This window comes from Dermacentor albipictus, chromosome 9, assembly GCF_038994185.2.
Source record: "Dermacentor albipictus isolate Rhodes 1998 colony chromosome 9, USDA_Dalb.pri_finalv2, whole genome shotgun sequence".
Taxonomy (NCBI): domain Eukaryota; kingdom Metazoa; phylum Arthropoda; class Arachnida; order Ixodida; family Ixodidae; genus Dermacentor; species Dermacentor albipictus.
In genome coordinates this window covers 95,183,158-95,203,923 of record NC_091829.1, presented here as the reverse complement: position 1 = coordinate 95,203,923, position 20,766 = coordinate 95,183,158, and the positions used below count along the sequence as shown (strand labels likewise).

Below are 20,766 nucleotides of genomic sequence, written 5' to 3'. Positions count from 1 at the left end.
CAGAAAGCAAGAAATTGTGCAGATTTGAGCATTTTGAGAACTTAAGTTAGTGCGATGCATTTACTGCGCAACACTTGTGATTAAGCGTTTTGGAACTTAATAAGGGGCCATCAGAAGCAGAGTGATGCGTACCCTCTAAGCACCCAACTTTTTGCGATTGTTATACTATTGTTATATGAACCTCTCCAACTCCGTGTATAGTACAGTACAGTCCACTTACTCATATAAAGATACCAGATATAACGATATATCAGTTATAACGATGAGCTGAATTAAGACTATGAACTTATCAATTAGGGCTATCAGGAAAAAAAAAACCATATACAAATATGTTGTGACCACAAGTCGAATACAATAGTAAAAATTCTGCCTTCTGGGCAGCGTTTTCCATGCAGACTGAGCCTGACATTTGCATTGCCAAGTTCTCCTTTAAGCAATCGATGTCGAGATGGAGTGAAAAATTTGCCTACGTGCATTCGTGGCTGCCGCCATTAGTGCGCAGCGCATCCTGCCTGTGCGGTGCCTGTGTGCTGATTGCGAAAGCCACATAGAGCATCGTGAGTTGGCACAGTGTGCAAGATGGCACCAGCTGTTTTGCATCTGCCTTGCCAACAATCGTGCTTCTATACACATCCAGAGAAGAGAGAGAAACAAAACAATTACGACACAAAGCATCCTCGATGATTATCAAAGTCAATGCGAAGTATTGGTCACCACGTGGCACAACGTCCGAACAAACTCTCATCCTCCCAGGAAAACACTCGCTCGGGGACTGCCACATGTGTGAGTCGCGACACCATGACGACTTACGATGCAGACGCTATATGCTGTACCAAATTTGTCTTCGACAAAGTGCTTTCTCAAAGTATGCGCCTGCGTCCCGCAAGTGGTGCAGTCAGCGCTACGTGGTCATGGTGGCTTGTTCAGGAATATGCTAGGCGTGCCACTGTTCTTCGGCCGCATGTCACTTCTGTTTTTGCTCGCGCTTCATGGCAGCAGGTATCTCGTTGGCCCATCACTTCGCCTCCTGCCTCGCCCGCTTGAGTACACATCACATACCTCTGTAGTCTCTGCAGAGCCTTTGCACTCTTTTGCTCCTCTTTCACTTGATAACTTCAAAGGCTCATAGTTGTATCTGCAAGTAGGGGCCTACGCACAACATAGCACAACTACCACAACCGAGCGAAGTCTATTTGTAGCAGGCACTCCCGTACCAGCGAGTGGAGCAAGGGGGCAACAAGCAAGTAGCAATAAACGAGTGGGTGCGTGGTGTTTGAACCGCACCGATGGCACCGGCTGTTGGAATCTCAGCGCTGCCACCAGATATTTGAACCGCACCGATGGCACCGGCTGTTGGAATCTCAGCGCTGCCACCAGCTGTTGCAACCGGACCGTTGGCGCCCGTTGTTGCAAATGGGTCGCAAGCCCCAAGGGTAGCGTTGGCCTGGCGGCCTGGGGCACACTGGAAGCATCCGAAGGTCCCAGCAAAGCATGAGTCGACTGTTAACAGAACAACTTGTTTATTCTAGCATCGCAAAGAGCGGGCGGTCAGGTCGACCGAAGTAGAGAGACGGGAGAGCACGTTACTCAACAGAAGAAATCGGAGCCTCTCTCTTGGCGTCCGGGAGCAGCTGCTCTTATACTCTTGGCGTCGTGGGCAAGAAGGAAGGTCACGGGACGACACCACGTGACAGCGGCGACGGACTGACTGAGAGACACGTTGGGACAAGGAGGTGACGCATCAGCCGGGCCGGCGCCGGTCAGACCTCCTCGCTTCACACTGGGGGAGCTCCTCTCCCCGGCTGCCGCGCTTTGACAAGCGTGGGCACACACACACACACGCACACACAAAGACACGTGGCACCGAACATGCCGGGACGCGCTCGGCGGGGATGCGTCGCGGCCGCTCCGAACGGGCCAAAATGTCCGCCGCTTTGAACGAAGCCCCGACGTCCGTTGCATCCGCGCCGGCCATATCGCGCGTCGTAGGCGAAACGTAACAGACCGCCCCGCCGGGGGAAGGAGATCCCGATGGTCAGGGGACTGCATCCGCTGTCCGGAGGGATGTCGCTCGATGATGCTCATAACCGAAGTCGGTCGTCCCTCGGCGTTTCTTGAGCGCAGCGCACCGAGAAGGCCTCGTTCTCACGTTCAGGTTCACACAGGACTGCATCACATCACTGCAAAGTGACTTCAGGAGAGTTGCCATTTTTGTTCTCTTTCCCAGCAAGCGTTAGAACTGCGCCGAAACTCAGCCGCTCAGTCAGCACGCACGGCACAACCCTCACTAAGCCATGCCAGGCTCTTTCCCCTTTTATACTACTGCCTAGTTCCTTACAGTAGTCTAGCAGCACTCAGAACGCGTCCACAAATCGGAAAACTGCACTAGAAAGCACATCATCACTTTGAAACACTACACAAAAGCAATATGTTAAAAATCCTGCCTCAGGAAGAAAAATATCAATAACAAACAATTTTGAGGCTGATTCCCACGTTAGGGGCTTCGACTTAAGCCATCGGCGTTACCGTTGAGACTCCCCTTTTTGTAACGCACCTCAAAAGAATACTGTTGCATAGCGAGGCTCCAGCGCAGGAGGCGGCCATTTGTGAAAGAGATGGTCTGCAGCCATTGGAGAGGGCAGTGATCCGTTTCGAGGCATGCGAAGCGGAGATCGCAGCGAGCGACCGTACACTAGCTCCGCTGGCGAAAACCCCGTAGCCGCAGGCGGGGCGGTCCTCGATGCAAACATCACCCCAGGCAGAAATAGCTCCCAGTCAGTTTGTTGTTCAAACCACAATGCTCTCAACACGCGCTTCATGACGGAGTGGAGCTTCTCAACGGAATTCGACTGTGGGTGGTACACTGAGCTCTGTAACAGCTTTACTCCGCACCTTTCGAGAAAGGCCGTCGTCAAAGCGCTAGTAAACACTGTGCCCTGATCTGATTGGATTTCCGCAGGAAAACCAACTCGCGCAAATATGGAGAGTAGTGCATTGACTATCTCAACTGAGCTGAGTTCTTTAAGCGGCACTGCTTCAGGGAACTTTGTCGCTGGGCAGATCACAGTCAAAATGTGTCTGTACCCCGTGGCTGTTACCGGCAGAGGTCCCACTGTATCAATAACGAGCCGTCTAAAAGGCTCCGTAATGATAGGTACCAACTTCAACGGCGCCCTCGATTTGTCCCCTGGTTTGCCCACCCGCTGACAGGTGTCGCATGTCTTCACAAAGTGGTCTGCGTCCCGAAAACACCCTGGCCAATAGTACTCTTGCAAGAGACGGTCCTTAGTTTTCTTAACTCCTAGGTGTCCGGACCACGAACCCCCATGCGACAAGCGCAACAGATCCTGACGATAGCACTGAGGCACGATCAGCTGATCGAACTCTACTCCCCTGCGGTCTATATACTTCCGGTACAGAACCCCACCTCTTTCCACAAAGCGAGCATTTTTCTTGGCGACACCTTCCTTGACAATGCAGCGTATGTTTTCTAGGCTGCCATCCTTCTTTTGCTCGGCTATCAAAGCCGACTGGCTGACTTTTAGCAACCTATCAAGTCCGTCTGACGTAGGCGCGATGAGCAAATCTGCAGATATCTCTTCTAACTTTCCCGTGTCAGGCATTTCCTCTCCAGTATCTGGTGCCTTTAACGCTACAGACTCAATTTTATTCAGTTCGGGCGTGCTCTGAATATCAGCCTTCTGCGCCTCTGACCCTTTCTCATTGTTCGACAACGTCGGCCCCGCAACTACCGCCTTTGCAGCGAGCTCCCGAACCTTCGATCTGGTTAAGGCCTGAACGCTAGCCTCACCAAACAAAAGCCCCTTCTCGCGCAGGAGGTGATCGGACCTGTTCGAAAATAGGTACGGGTACTGGGGGGGCAGCATAGATGACACTGCCACCTCCGTCTCAAGTGCTCCGAAAGGACCTTCAATAAGCACTTTTGCTACGGGCAGACACACGCTATGAGCTTCCACGGCTTGTTTGATCCATGCGCACTCGCCCGTGAACATATCGGGTTCTACGTAAGAGGGGTGAACTACATCCATCGTAGCTGCGGAATCGCGAAGCACTCGGCACTCCTTCCCGTTCACGAGGAGGTCTCGCATGTAAGGCTCGAGAAGCTTCATGTTCTCGTCAGTGCTGCATAATGACAAAAACACTACTTTTGTTTTTGTTTCCGGACACTGCGCCGAAAAGTGACCCGGCTTCTGGCACGTATAACACACGCGCGCTTGCCTCGTCTCGAACCGCTTTCTGCGTTCGGCTTCGGTTGCCGCCGTCTCCTTACGTTCGGTCGGACTGCTTTCACTCGCATCCGCACTACGTGTGTCCCCCTTTGCTCTCATGGGCGTGAACTTCGGCCTCTCAAACTTGGAGCCAAATTCACCCTTTTGACCGTCCTTAGCTCCACGAGCCCGACGCGTCACAAACTCTTCGGCTAGCTCAGCGGCTCTAGCCACCGTACTAACGTCTGGCCTATCCAAGACCCAGTAGCGCACGTTCTCAAGTAACCGACTATAAAACTGTTCTAGCCCGAAACACTGCAGAACTTTCTCGTGGTCACCAAACGCTTTCTCTTCTTTGAGCCACTCCTGCATGTTTGACATTAGCCTGTAGGCAAACTCTGTATATGACTCACTTTTGCCCTTCTCATTTTCTCGAAACTTCCGACGGAACGCCTCCGCTGACAGCCTGTACTTTTTTAGCAGACTCGATTTCACTTTGTCGAAATCCTCTGCCTCCTCTCTCTCCAAGACGTCGGCCGCCTCGCCGGGTAACAAAGTGAGCAAGCGCTGTGGCCACGTTTCCCGAGAGAACCCCTGCTTCTCGCACGTTCGCTCAAAGTTAACCAGGAACAAACCAATGTCCTCTCCAAGCTTAAACGGCCGCATCAGGTCAGTCATTTTAAACAATACTCGTTCTCCTGCACCGTGTGCCTGATTTCCATTACGAGCGCGTTCCATCTCTACCTCGAGACGCTTCATTTCCAAAGCGTGGTCGCGCTGTTCTTTTTCTTTCTGCTCTTTTCGTTCGCACTCATCTTTTTGCTCTTTTCGTTCACGCTCATCTTTCTCTTGTTGCTCTCTAAGTTCGCGCTCCTGTCTTTTTGCCGTCTCCCTCTCCTCAATGGTCTCAAGGCATTCCGACAGCTCGTCATCCTCAGCTCCTAACTCAAGAATAGCCTTTAGCAGTTCTGGTTTTCTGAGTTTGTCTGAGACATCCAGACCCAACTCTCTTGCAAGCTCCAACAATTTCGGTTTGCGCAACGACTTCAAATCCATGGCTGCTCTGAATGCTGCTTTCTCTACTGCCTACTATTGTCTTGCCGCAAACTAACCCGGCAGCAACGACAACCACAATTACCAGCTCTGTTTCTAACACTAACAAAAGCCTGGCAAAACTCAGAAGAAGACAGTCCCGCACTCACCAAACCTCGCAGCCAAGAATTCAGCGCAGTCGTTCCGCTGCAGGCAACCAGTCATCACACAGGGCTCGTTGCACTGCTCCCGGATGGTCGTTGTGCTGCTCAGCATACAGTCAACCGCATATCTTCGCTGCTGGCCTCCGTTGTCGCGATCCCACCGCTGCCACCAGATGTTTGAACCGCACCGATGGCACCGGCTGTTGGAATCTCAGCGCTGCCACCAGATATTTGAACCGCACCGATGGCACCGGCTGTTGGAATCTCAGCGCTGCCACCAGCTGTTGCAACCCGACCGTTGGCGCCCGTTGTTGCAAATGGGTCGCAAGCCCCAAGGGTAGCGTTGGCCTGGCGGCCTGGGGCACACTGGAAGCATCCGAAGGTCCCAGCAAAGCATGAGTCGACTGTTAACAGAACAACTTGTTTATTCTAGCATCGCAAAGAGCGGGCGGTCAGGTCGACCGAAGTAGAGAGACGGGAGAGCACGTTACTCAACAGAAGAAATCGGAGCCTCTCTCTTGGCGTCCGGGAGCAGCTGCTCTTATACTCTTGGCGTCGCGGGCAAGAAGGAAGGTCACGGGACGACACCACGTGACAGCGGCGACGGACTGACTGAGAGACACGTTGGGACAAGGAGGTGACGCATCAGCCGGGCCGGCGCCGGTCAGACCTCCTCGCTTCACACTGGGGGAGCTCCTCTCCCCGGCTGCCGCGCTTTGACAAGCGTGGGCACACACACACACACGCACACACAAAGACACGTGGCACCGAACATGCCGGGACGCGCTCGGCGGGGATGCGTCGCGGCCGCTCCGAACGGGCCAAAATGTCCGCCGCTTTGAACGAAGCCCCGATGTCCGTTGCATCCGCGCCGGCCATATCGCGCGTCGTAGGCGAAACGTAACAGTGGGAAAGCGTGCGCATCTTTGTGGAACAAAGAGGGTCTGAGCCATGTCGGCCAGTGAGTGGGTGATTGGGGGTGTATGCCCATCATCGCCAAACTCTGTGACCTTTTTACATCCTCACATTTGACCTTGGCTTCGACTAGGCAAAACATTTAAAAAAGAGCAATAAGCGAAGCTGAACAGTGGCACCTGCCTTTTTTACGATCTCTCTCTCTCTCGCTCACTGAGCGCTGAATTGAGCCACACAAGCAACCCCGAAGTGACAGACAGCCCAGTTTGTAGATGACGCCAACAAAGCACAAAGCTGTGTCGCTCGAGATGAAGCTGGAAATTTTGCAAGACTCAAAGAAAAAAGAGCCCATGCATTTGATGATACCAACGATTCTGAAAACTGGGAGTGCCATGATCGTGAAGGTGGGACCAGTGACCATGCCGGTCAACTAAAAAAGGGTTAGGGACCCTCTTCCGCCATAAACAACTGTTTCAAAACGGTGGGCTTTGTGCGCTAGGGCAGAAGCCCCCTTGACAGTGAAATCAACATGACGGAAGCTGCTGCCATTATTTACGGATATGTATTGCCAAGTACGGGGAGCACATCACTACTGACAAAGAAACAGGCGGCGCTTCGATGGAGAAGTTTCTGAGTGCAGATAGTGTTGTCCAAGGAAGGTATATACAACCTCCTTGGTGCTGCATCGTTCTGCGAAGAGATCTCCGATAAGGCGATCACTGTTGCGACAGGCAGCGGCATTGTGCTATAGCAGGCAACGACAGCAGCGGCACTGACGAGACTGACAATGGCCCGTCTAAGACCCCTGCCCCAACGCTCACGTAAAGTGCACTGTCGTTTAACGGGTCATTTGTTAATTTCGTGCACACTAAAGGATTTCCCCCAGTGTTCGCACAGCAGCTGGACGCAATGCACATTGTGGTTATAAACCTGAAACTGCCGCAAAAGCAAGTTCAGATTTCTGACTATTTTGACACACTGTTTAGAGGGTATAAATAAACATTTTATTTTTCACAGCCTACTTTCTGCAATCGCTATTCTTTAGCGCAAGTGGCAAACTCTGGTTCAGAGCTACAAAGGTATGTTTGGCTGCTTTTTCTTTTACAGCATTCCGGCTATAGCAGTGATTGGTTATAACAATAGGATTTTTCATTCTTTTTGATATCGTTATAAGTGGACTGCACTCTAGAACTCAAAAGGCCACCTCAAGTACAACACATCAGCGCAGTGATGAGGTAACACCCACATACACATGCGATGCACGAGAGAGAAGGAAGAACAACTGACGTCCCTGTCAAAGAACTGCCTACAACTAGTTTTGCAGGCAGTTCTTTGAGGGAGATGTAGATGTCCATCTTCTCATGCAGTTACTAATGCTGCAGCACAGGTCAAAGGCTGCAGCAGACAAGCAACATTAATCGAGCTAATCAGGCATGCCGGCTGCTTTGGCAGCGAAGCTTCGGACAAGAATGACAGAAAAGTGGACAAGAAAGAGTTCTCGTCTACCTTTCTCTCATCTCTGACGGAAATTACGCTGGAAGAACAAGCTGCAACGTACCGGCTTGCCAAGTGATTCAGCTGAGTGCTTACCCGGTGTCATGTGGATGTGGTCTGGGTTGTGGGAGACTCGCGACTGGCACACAAAGCCCAGCACGAAGTCTGGAAAGTCCTCGGCCATCTTTACTGTGGCTGCACAGACGAATTCAAGTCAACTGGAGCATTCAGAAAGAAAACTCCTTGTAGAGATAGTCATGCAACCAGCAAGTCATGAAGCAGCACCAACAAACAATGCAAGAAAAAGGTAAATACTGTAGTAGAAAGTGTTATAATATTGCTACGGGATAGTATTTCCAATGACGAAGAGCCGAGCAGGAAGAAGACGAAGACGACGATTGGAAGCTAGCGCGGGCTGTTGTCTCTTGGCCAACTGCGGCGTATTGCCTTGTAAATATACTTGTAAATAGCTTATCGTCGGTGTCTTCCTCCGTAACATTATCAAAGATGCACTATTACATTCTATATGAGCTGCAATGTGAGCTGTGGCCGGAGAGGTGCTCTCAAGAAATTGGTGGAGAGAGTTTCGCCATTCCAGCAATATGCTTAACTCCATGCTTTCGTGCTGTGCTTCGTCATGGCACACTGCTTCCCTAGCTTTATAAACATTTTCTCTCTCTCTCTTTTCGTGATGGAGTGATAGCTGCTCAGCGGGCCAGTGCATTATCGCTGCGCAAAGAAAGCAGACTACGAAACGCACTGCTGGAGCGTGTTTTGCGTTGCTGGAATGGCAAAACTCTCACCACTTTTTTATCAAAAGCACCACTCCAGCTCATGTGTTTCAGGTCATACTGAGTGCAATAGTACTTAGACATACATCAGATGACTGGAAGGCATTATTTGAGTAAAGGCACTTAGCGTGACGCCATGTGCTCTACTTATCCGCTAATTAAATTTGCCAGCAGCAACGTATCCCTACAAAAGCATTTGCAAGCCTTTTTTCTAGTTATACAAAAAAAGGCAAAGCATGTATCACTAGAGTGTTTCCAGCATTCTGTGGTCAATTAGTGCATCGTAAGATGTTGCAGCCAGTGCTGCAGTTCCCAGATTGGTCTTCTGGTACAACGCATCTACGCTAGTTTCTCATTTCCAATAAAGGAATGTTTTCGGCCTTGCATAGTTTGTTACTTTTGTCTGTAAACTGTAAACGAAAGACACAGTATCCTTTCTTGTTTTTTTTTTTCTCATGCATTTTGTTTCTGTCAGAACAATGACAAACAATACCAACCAATATAATCTTCGTCATACAACTTGGCATTCCTAATAGCTCCCTAGCAGCTATGTGAAGCCTTTGACCACCCAGCTGAAACTCCTGCTCCGCAGGTAAGGATTATCTTTTTTTTTTTAACCATATGATTACCTTCTAATTCTTTTTTTTCGAATCGCATCTTTTTTTTTCAAATTTCTTTTTTTCCCACCTAACTTTCTTTCTGTCAAAGTGATAAAGTCCAAATCTTTTATTCACCTCGAAGTAGTAAACAGCTGGTCCTTGGCCAATCATCTGTTTTAGGCACGAGCCATGGACCTTCAGTTCATTAGCAGCACTGTTTGCCAGGCCTCCAGGCAAACCTTAATTTCAGATGAACAGTGGCTCGTGGAATTTTGATGCTTTGTTCCGAATGTTTCTTGCAACTTGCGCGGCCCTGGACACAATGAGTCCTATGGCCTGCAACATTGTGCTGGCCTGTCACCTTTCTGCACTTTCAGTGAAGCTTCAGTTTTTAAGTGATTACAGCAGGTCAAGCACCAAGTTTCACGAACCTTTTAGGGGAAACTTTTTTATAGTTATACTCAACGTGCAGGGAAGCCCAGTTGCTTTCATTAGTTAGGTCTAGGCCGTAGGAGTACCTTTTGTTGGGCTAGTTCTTGTTAGGCGAGTTGGCAACAGATAACTATTACGAGGTTGACAGAACGAACGCCCATCCTACAACTTCTGTGTACGTCCTAAGTTATACCTCTCGCCTAAGAGGTCGACATCGCCCACTCACCGTCAGTGTAGCCCTTGGTTGTGAGTGTGCCGGAAGAGCTCATCTGTGCGATAAGCACGCAAGCCTGCTGTGGTCCGCTGGCCTGCAGAGAGTCACATTATAATGTTATAAACCGTGCACAGAAAGAAGCTTTCACAATTTGAAAAATGATGTCATGTCCTCAAAAAAAAAATTAAATTAGGGGGTTTTACATGCCAAAACCACGATCTGATTATGAGGCATGCCATAGTGGGGAACTCCGGAAATCTGGACCACCTGGGGTTCTTTAACGTGCAGCTATATCTATGTACACAGGTGTTTTTGCATATCATCCTCGTTGAAATGCGGCCGCCGTGGCCGGGATTCGATCCCGCGGCCTCGTGCTTAGCAGCCCAACACCGTAGCCACTAAGCAACTGTGGTGGGTGATCCCATGCCCTGTGGGAACCTTTAGTCCAGTAGCAGTGGGGTGGGAAAGGCATCCTTTCACCTTGACCTTGTCCGCTTTCAGCCCAGTACTGCGAGACAACCACTAAAGGCTTAAAATGCTTCTTTACTAGAAAATAAGCAAAAGGATCACTGACATGTATTGTCTTTATCTGTACATTATCTTGGCAAACCAACGGAAAGCAGGCTAACGGCATTACAAACACCTGACATTAACCCTCCATTTCATTAAAAAAAAAGGAAGAAAGGAAAGTCGACAACTAACACTTTACAAAACGAAGAGACTGCAATACTAGGTGCCTACAAAGAGAAATATCTATACACAGCAGGAATAAAACAATACAAAGTAAAACAATTCCAATAACACATCCATCCATCACTTACTTACAAACACTTCTTCTTATAGCAAGCATCTGACAGGCTCTGTGATTGCAGAGAAAGAAGTATTTTAGAAGGATAATCTGTCCAGCTGTGACAGCACAGACCACCGACGTGCGATCAAACAGAGTTGCCACCTGGCGGGCACTCGCTGAACCATAAATGCGTAGTGTGGATCGCACTGCACGTCGTCTGCTACACCCTGCGTGTCTACACGTGCTCATATGGCGTGCATATGCTTAAAGACAACTTTTTCAGTGGTTGCAGCATGGCTGTGAAAGCTGGTCTGCATCTTTTTATGATGTACAGAACCATTTATGCTTGCGTCATCACTGTGCTGTAGTAAGATCAGCGACTGCCCATGTCGAGTGCACAATGTGTGACCATTGCACCGTCCGCTCGCCACAATTATACGAATCTCATCGTTGCTTTGTGCTTCATGCAAGTCACAGAAAGCATTTTTCCCTTGTTTTAAAAGAATCCAGTGGTTGCAGCAATATGTGAATGCCGTATTTTGCGACTTGTTGCAATATGTCGATGTAGAATTCCCGGACAACCTACAACCGCGGGACATTCGCCGGATCACGTGAGGCCACACCACTCTCACCGTAGTAGAGTCAGTGCGTTGACGCTGGCATGGCTGGGCTTGGTCGTCTGGATCACCAATTTGTGGGAGGCGGTATAGAGAGGTAGACGCTGTAGCCATGGTTTATTTAGGGCAGCCAGCCATGATGCGCGGGATCTCGGAAGCGGCCAACACTGCGGCTTCTCAGGTCGAGCGCACTAGCGTGTACTATTTTTCGCGCTACTCGCACGTGAGCTGTTTCTTTTTCACTGGCTCTGGAGGCAATAGTCGCGCTGCAACAATTTATTTATTCTGTTTATCTATTTGCATACTCCCATGGCCTGCACGCATTAGAGGAAGGAGTGGTTAGCATAATGTATCATTTAGCACCTTTTCAAAAGTGGCAAAACCGTGGGTAGCAGCAATGGAGGCAGGAAGATAGCACCTGTCACTGCTCATTTGTGGCAAAAAAAAAAAAAATAAGCATGGCAGATATCAGGGTGGAATGATGAAGGTTTCGCCTCGCCAAACTTCCTGCTATGAACCGCGACAAAGCAGCAGTTGAGCCATTGGCAATGAACCGTCAGGCAGATAAGTGTGACCAGTCCCTATGAACAGCTGCCACTACCGACCTGCTGCAGCGCGGTCAGGATCCCCGGTCCTGGGAGCGAGTGAGCAGTCACCATGTCCGACCAGAGCCGCGTGGAAAACGGACCGCCCGTGTACTGCACTTGCACCGTCTGCCCAATGTCTGCAAACTTCCTGCAAGCAAAACCAAACGTCCAAGATTCGGAAAACAAATATAAAATCAATATCACTGCGATCTCATTCCAAATTTAGTGTGGTGAGGAGAATATTGACAGCCACAGATGATTTTTAAACCTGGATAAAAGTGAACCTTAATGAAAGCATGGCTGTGAGTAGGCCTAGGCTAACTAAAGAAATAAAGTAAGAGAACTTTGTTTGATGTCAAGTGATTTTGGCAATTCCTGTGTGGAGAGTTGAGAGTGATGTAGTGCTTGTTTCACACATCATGCCAGGCCTTTTCCTCAGATTAGCATGTTCATTCAGAAAACGAGGCTTCGTAGATTCACTGTGCATCTTTTTTTTTTCTGCATTTACAAGCGCACACAGAAGACTGAGTCAGCTACTACATTTTATTGTTTCAGCCAAGCCCTGTGATGCCAAGTTTTGTATCCAAGATAGAAAGGCCTCATTTTTCAAACTGGGTTGCTTTTTGGAGCTATGCATGGTTGAAAGCGCATAGCATTAAATCTCGTAAGGGTTGTGCTACAACATTCTGTGATACAGCCGCACTACTATTACGTTAAGCAGGTGAAATGATGGTGCACTATGCAAACATTTCGCAGCAAATACTTGTCAAGAGTTCATTCCATGATTTTCAGGTTCCCTGTGTGTGCAACCAACATTGCTGAGCACAGGTCCTTTTGGGCCACCGCGTGCAATACCATGTAAGCCGTGTACATGGTACATCACGGTACACTGTGTACATCATTGCAATAAAGACTGTGGACAGTGCAAAGGACTGGGAAGTTGTGTTAGATTAACAATCATGTGCTACCAGCAAAATTCCCTGCCACATTTTTAGTTCTGTAGAAATCATTTGACAAAGTTACTCAGGAAGGTGAGGTGACAATGTGAAGTTCCATATTATACAGAATACCGAACATTGCTCCTTTGGCTTCCCATTCAAGATAAACTTCCCACAAGGTCGCACAAAAGTGCACAGGATTGCAGGGCAATATAGGATTCCTGGGTAAAGCAACCCCCTCTCAAGGTCTGCTAGCACTAGGTCATGATAGCACCGAGTACACGGCAACCACCCGTGAAGCCAGTTGCCACAGCGCAGCTGGCAGTGTCTGCCAAACAGGCAAACCGTGTTGAGACAAAGCCCCCTTGCAAGTGCATGCACTGTGTCATTTTAAATATTGAATGTGCCATAACGTAGGAGTTTATCATAAATAAGCAATGCTGTTGTTTTGCATTACATTTCCAAGGGGATTTCTCAATGGATTGATGTACACAATAAATTTAAATACCTTGGTTTGATGATGCAGATGGTTCTGACTCTATGCGCATGTATTATTTTCACATGTCAGCTCTGTCAGCAAAGAAAGTTACCAGACTATGAGCAAAAGGGTGCAATTCGAATCAATATGTGAACTGAACTGCAGGATGAACTTAACTGCCGGAATGAAAAAAAACTCAAATGGCATGTCCGAAATCCATGCCTTCTAGTAAAACTGCTGTCAGCAAGATTCCTTTGACATTTGGGAACACATGCAAGACTAACCAGGAGGTGGCATTCATACACGCTTGAAGGATCATGCGACTCCCCTCATTCACATGGCAGTAAATAGTGGCATGCTTATATGCGGTGCTGATTATGAAAAAATATATATATTTCAGCCAAACCATCAATTCATTGAAGTGAGACGCTTAATACAGTAGACTTTCTCATTAATTTGATGCCAGTTAATTCGATTTTTCCGTTAATTTGACCTTTACTGATCCCGGCCAGTCCACTTCTATTGGCCTAAACTTTCGTTATTTCAATCCTGAAATTGGTGTTCCCTGGTTAATTCGAACTCGACTGGTCAGCACGCGGAGACCTGACCCCACTGGTGACCCAAACAGTGGCAGCGTCTTCCTTGATGGCGCTTTGGGAACAAGTTAGTGCATTGAACACGTCAATCTCCTGCCAGAAACTGCTATTTTCAGCCCGCCCTAGGAAAATTTTCAAGCGAGAATGGTAGCTCACAATGGATGGTTAGAGTCATCATCATCATCATCATCAGCCTAGTTACGCCCACTGCAGGGCAAAGGCCTCTCCCATACTTCTCCAACTACCCCGGTCATGTACTAATTGTGGCCATGTTGTCCCTGCAAACGTCTTAATGTCATCCGCCCACCTAAATTTCTGCCGCCCCCTGCTACGCTTCCCTTCCCTTGGAATCCAGTCCGTAACCCTTAATGACCATCGGTTATCTTCCCTCCTCATTACATGTCTGGCTCATGCCCATTTCTTTTTCTTGATTTCAACTAAGATGTCATTTACCCGCGTTTGTTGCCTCACCCAATCTGCTCTTTTCTTATCCCTTAATGTTACACCCATCATTCTTCTTTTCATAGCTCGTTGCGTCGTCCTCAATTTCAGCAGAACCCTTTTCGTAAACCTCCAGGTTTCTGCACCATATGTGAGTACTGGTAACAGACAGCTGTTATACACTTTCCTTTTGAGGGATAGTGGCAACCTGCTGTTCATGATTTGAGAATGCCTGCCAAACGCACCCCAGCCCATTCTTATTCTTCTGGTTATTTCAGTCTCATGATCTGGATCCGTGGTCACTACCTGCCCTAAGTAGATGTATTCCCTTACCACTTCCAGTGCCTCGCTACCTATCGTAAACTGCTGTTCTCTTCCGAGGCTGTTAAACATTACTTTAGTTTTCTGCAGATTAATTTTCAGACACACCCTTCTGCTTTGCCTCTCCAGGTCAGTGAGCATGCATTGCAATTGGTCTCCTGAGTTACTAAGCAAGGCAATATCATCAGCGAATCGCAAGTTGCTAAGGTATTCTCCATCAACTTTTATCCCCAATTCTTCCCACTCCAGGTCTCTGAATACCTCCTGTAAACATGCTGTGAATGCCATTGGAGAGATCGTATCTCCCTGTCTGACGCCTTTCTTTATTGGGATTTTGTTGCTTTCCTTGTGGAGGACTACGGTGGCTATAGAGCCGCTATAGATATCTTCCAGTATTTTCACATATGGCTCATCTATACCCTGATTCCGTAATGCCGCCATGACTGCTGAGGTTTCGACTGAATCAAACGCTTTCTCGTAGTCAATGAAAGCTATATATAAGGGTTGGTTATATTCTGCACATTTTTCTATCACTTGATTGATAGTGTAGATATGGTCAATTGTTGAGTAGACTTTACGAAATCCTGCCTGGTGCTTTGGTTGACAGAAGTCTAAGGTGTTCCTGATTCTATTTGCGATTACCTTAATAAATACTTTGTAGGCAACGGACAGTAAGCTGATCGGTCTATAATTTTTCAAGTCTTTGGCGTCCCCTTTCTTATGGATTAGGATTATGTTAGCGTTCTTCCAAGATTCCGGTACGCTCGAGGTTATGAGGCATTGCGTATAGAGGGTGGCCAGTTTCTCTAGAACAATCTGACCACCAACCTTCAACAAATCTGCTGTTACCTGATCCTCCCCAGCTGCCTTCCCCCTTTGTATAGCTCCTAAGGCTTTCTTTACTTCTTCTGGCGTTACCTGTGGGATTTCGAATTCCTCTAGGCTATTCTCTCTTCCACTATCGTCGTGGGTGCTACTGGTACTGTATAAATCTCTATAGAACTCCTCAGCCACTTGAACTATCTCATCCATATCAGTAACGATATTGCCGGCTTTGTCTCTTAACGCACACATCTGATTCTTGCCTATTCCTAGTTTCTTCTTCACTGTTTTTAGGCTTCCTCCGTTTCTGAGAGCCTGTTCAATTCTATCCATATTATGGTTCCTGATGTCCGCTGTCTTACGCTTGTTGATTAACTTAGAAAGTTCTGCCAGTTCTATTCTAGCTGTAGGGTTAGAGGCTTTCATACATTGGAGTTTCTTGATCAGATCTTTCGTCTCCTGCAATAGCTTACTAGTTTCCTGTCTAACGGCGTTACCACCGACTTCTATTGCGCACTCCTTAATGATGCCAATGAGATTGTCATTCATTGCTTCAACACTAGGGTCCTCTTCCTGAGTTAAAGCCAAATACCTGTTCTGTAGCTTGATCCGGAATTCCTCTAGTTTCCCTCTTACCGCTAACTCATTGATTGGCTTCTTGTGTACCAGTTTCTTCCGTTCCCTCCTCAAGTCTAGGCTAATTCGAGTTCTTACCATCCTATGGTCACTGCAGTGTACATTGCCGAGCTTGTCTACATCTTGTATGATGCCAGGGTTCGCGGAGAGTATGAAGTCGATTTCATTTCTAGTCTCGCCATTCGGCCTCCTCCACGTCCACTTTCGACTAACCCGCTTGCGGAAAAAGGTATTCATTATACGCATATTATTCTGTTCTGCAAACTCTACTAATAACTCTCCTCTGCTATTCCTAGAGCCTATGCCATATTCCCCCATTGACTTGTCTCCAGCCTGCTTCTTGCCTACCCTGGCATTGAAGTCGCCCATCAGTATAGTGTATCTTGTTTTGACTTTACCCATCGCCGATTCCACGTCTTCATAAAAGCTTTCGACTTCCTGGTCATCATGACTGCATGTAGGGGCATAGACTTGTACCACCTTCAATTTGTACCTCTTATTAAGTTTCACAACAAGACCTGCCACCCTCTCGTTAATGCTATAGAATTCCTGTATGTTGCCAGCTATTTCCTTATTAATCAGGAATCCGTCTCCTTGTTCTCGTCTCTCCGCTAAGCCCCGGTAGCACAGTACGTGCCCGCTTTTTAGCACTGTATATGCTTCTTTTGTGCTCCTAACCTCACTGAGCCTATATTATATCCCATTTACTACCCTCTAATTCCTCCAATAACACTGCTAGACTCACCTCACTAGATAACGTTCCAACGTTAAACGTTGCCAGGTTCATATTCCAATGGCGGCCTGTCCGGAGCCAGGTATTCTTAGCACCCTCTGCAGCGTCACAGATCTGACCACCGCCGTGGTCAGTTGCTTCGCGGCTGCTGGGGACTGAGGGCCGGGGTTTGATTGTTGTATTCATATAGGTGGTTGTGGCCAAGTACTGCACCAGGGTGGCCAATCCTGCTCTGGTGAGAGAGTGCGTTACCGGTTCTGGTCACCGGGATCAGGCCACACTCCAGGCCTGTTTGTGGAATTTTCTCAACACACGGTTTTTTTTTTGTATTTTCCGGTGGGGAATTGCGCGGCACCGGGATTCGAACCACGGTCCTCTTCCACGGGAGACGGATACTCTACCGTCCCCGCAGTAGTTAAATTAAAGAATTCAATTATGTGGTTTTACGTGACAATAATAATAATAATAATATTTGGGGTTTTACGTGCCAAAACCACTTTCTGATTATGAGGCACGCCGTAGTGGAGGACTCCGGAAATTTCGACCACCTGGGGTTCTTTAACATGCACCTAATTCTAAGTACACGGGTGTTTTCGCATTTCGCCCCCATCGAAATGCGGCCACCGTGGCCGGGATCCGATCCCGCGACCTCGTGCTTAGCAGTCTAACACCATAGCCACTGAGCAGCCACGGCGGGTCCCGCAGGAGTTGTACGCCTCATTTAACCTACAGTGGCGCCCTATTTGATCAGTCAAGGTGGACCAATCTGAGCTCGGTTATACCGCACGGATGGCACTCGGCTAGAGACCCTGGTATTTATGACATGCACATGTGTGGCCATACATAATTGAAGATATATATAATTTTTTTTTCTTTAGGAGGGTTCCTGTACAGTGATAAAATAAAGGAATAGACATTAAAAAGAAAGAAAAAAAAGAAAGAAAGGGGAGAAAGAAAAGGAACATAACAAGTGATTTGAACTCGTGACCCTTGGATGTTGCCCGGAAAGATAGCTCAGTCGGTTGGTTTGTCAGGCCCCAGGTTACTTTCAAGCGCCAAGTGGTTGGGAGGCATACTTTCTTGGAAAAATGGCCGACCGAGGAGAAGCGCGAACTCGAGCGGCTTTAGAGACTAGGAAAACTGCCTTAAAATATTTAGACGTGAGGGAAAGCTTCGTTAACAAACTATAACATGGCAATCAGCACTCGAATACGACGAGAGAAATTATTGAGATGTGGAAAATTCCCTTCAAATAAATATGGTTTGCGAGACAAATGCTTGTAAGTATTGAAGCTCTTAAAACATGAAGGGGGAAATATGCGCTCACCGAGAAGGCATCGTCCGCACGAGACCACCACCAGGCACCTTATTGAGATGTGGAGGGCTCTGCGGCCGGAAACAAAGTCTCCCTTCTCCGCCGGCCAAGAGGGGAAAATGCGCTTTCCGATTGCTCAAGGTTGTGCGGACATAGTATAACTCTAGCGTCTAGGAAAAGCTTAAACTAGTCGCCAGAATAACTATCTGGCGGCTCCTCGATTACCCGATTCTAACATGCACCAGCTTTTCCGAGGGAATTGGTCTAAAAGTGCCTGCACAGTGCCATTGGACACCAACCAAAACTGCATTCACGGCATTTACAACAACCTACCGTCCTAGCAGCCTGGCCAAGGTCCAGGTCATCACAAGGTAACGACAGAACAAGTTCTCCCATAACGCACAAGTGATGGTGAAAGCCAGGATGCAGTTATAGTTAAGCAGCTGCGAGAGATGGCACGAGTACTGCAATGCGATCACCACCTCACAATGTGAATTACTCGGGCGCAGGAAGATCTTGCTTCTAGCTTTTTGGCTCCAGAATGGCGGTGCAAACAGACAGACCGCACCCTCTTCGGAGTGCTTTGCATGGCGAAGCTACGAAAGGCTTCCCATTTGGCTTCGGAATGTGACAGCAGCATGAGGAAACATGATTGCTTGTGCATGCTCCCGTCAGTGAGACCGCACACATTAACGACGTAGTCGTCGGTGCCAAGCAAGGGAAAACGTTCGCCCGGTATCTTTGCGCGACAGGTAAAACTTCCTTTATATAGGCTATCTGGCATTCTTGTACTACAAGGGAACTAATAAATGCCCCTTTTGAACGTTTGTGCTACTGTGGACTGTGTCCTACGTTACCAGAAGCACTTGAGGCCCAACAACATAAGCTACCAATTACAGCTGAACCTCAATATATCGAACAGCATGGTGATAGCGAAATAGTTCGATATAGCCAGAATTCTATATATAGAATCATGTAAAAGACACATCAAAAACTTCTGCAAATCGCACAGCCTAGGCCAATCGCGCACAGCGCAACTGAACACGTGCTCCGAAAAACGATCCCCGTTCGCGCCCCAATCATGGCGCAGAAAAATACTCACTTGAAGCTTCACACAAAGTATTTATGTATTTAGTATTTGGCTGAAAGTGCTGCAGCAGTGCAGGCTGCTTCTTATTGGCAGCCGCGTGATTAAACACGGAGCCCTCAACCTCGTCTAAACGATCCACAAGTGATAGGCCAGTACCCTCTATTGCGCTGCAGTAGCGGCTAGAAGGGCCACAGCAGCTACAGCCTCGGTTGAAATCGATAGCGGAGCAACATCAGCGCTTGAGGGATCAACCTTGGCAGTGTCTTTATTTGGTCGGTACATCTGCTGAGATCTCTACGTCCATCAATCGAAGTATTCTGAAACACTGTCAATAACAAAGTATTAACTGACATCTGCCAAGGCGTCTATGAAAGAGCCCAGTGAGTGTGCGCTGTCGCACGCCTTTGTGGAAGCAAACCGCCAGTCCTCGCGAGGCGTGGTAGGCAGCAGGCGCAGAGCGTGCCACCGAGGAGGAGTCAGTGCGGCAAATGCAATGTGTTGTTGACGTTGTCGAACTAGCCAAGCTGCCGTGTGCATAAGCTGCTACGTTCAAATGGCACCCTCGGCGTGATCTATGTGTGCAGCTATAGTGCGCAGCAGTCGGGAACGCCCATCGCACCGCCGCAATCTTTAAGAGTTCACCGCCAGTCAACAGAGCACACGTGGTCTGTGGTGATGGAGTTAGATACATCCATCTTACGTTCGACCCGTTCGAGATAAAAAAAGTAAAAATGCATGCGATTTTCCAGGTGATATAGAAAGTGTTCGATATACACAATAATTCGATATATCCATGTTCGATATATCGAGGTTTGACTGTGATGTGCAGAAACGTAAAAGTGTTTGCTCAAGCTTTTGATGTTGGTTGAATTAAAGGAAAGGTCATGTCGGCGAGTTGAGCATACTTTGCTAGCCATGTTGTGCCTCTACTAGACACTATGGTAGTGCGCCCTTAATTGCATTGAAGCAGCAACACTGCTGTAGTTATGTCACATAATACTGGAGGGCATCACAGGTGACCCTTGATGGTATATATTAATGCGACAGCGTTAAGGAGCTCGTGCTGCAGAAAAGCCGGTGTCGTCGACGTCGGTGGCGTTGGCCATGAGCGATAATCGCGGAAGGCAATTCATAAATAAAAACAACTTGCAAGATGGGCTGGGTGGGAATCGAACCAGGGTCTCCGAAGTGTGAGACGGAGACGCTACCACTCAGCCATGAGTTCGATGGTTCAAAGTGGGACAAAAGCACCTCTAGTGAATGCGGTGTTGCCTTAGAAATGTGCCATAGAAAGTTATACTGCGGTGTATATCGGTAATTATGAGCATGTAAATTACAGAAGTCGCAGTTAAACGCGTAGCAAAGTACGTTTCCGCTACATTTCTTCTGCGCTTGGCGCACACGCAGAGCCATCCTGTGGCAAACACAGAAGATTCCCCTCCTCACAATGTACAGCGCTGCCCTGACAGGTGGCACGCCACTCGCCTGCTTCTCCCCTTCGTCTGGTCAAGAGCATGCCAAGCGAATGAGTG

The 20,766-nt window shown here is 48.1% G+C and overlaps 1 protein-coding gene across 1 annotated transcript in view; it reads right to left on the bottom strand.

Moving 5' to 3' along the window:
• LOC139049519 (uridine 5'-monophosphate synthase-like) overlaps positions 1-20,766 on the bottom strand; it is a 49,941-nt gene that overhangs the window by 322 nt on the left and 28,853 nt on the right. The window contains exons 8-10 of the mRNA XM_070525052.1: positions 11,883-12,012; positions 9,883-9,964; positions 7,931-8,029 (exon numbers count right to left, since the gene is read on the bottom strand). Coding sequence (XP_070381153.1) covers positions 7,931-8,029; positions 9,883-9,964; positions 11,883-12,012 — 311 coding nt within the window. The remainder of the gene's footprint in view (positions 1-7,930; positions 8,030-9,882; positions 9,965-11,882; positions 12,013-20,766) is intronic.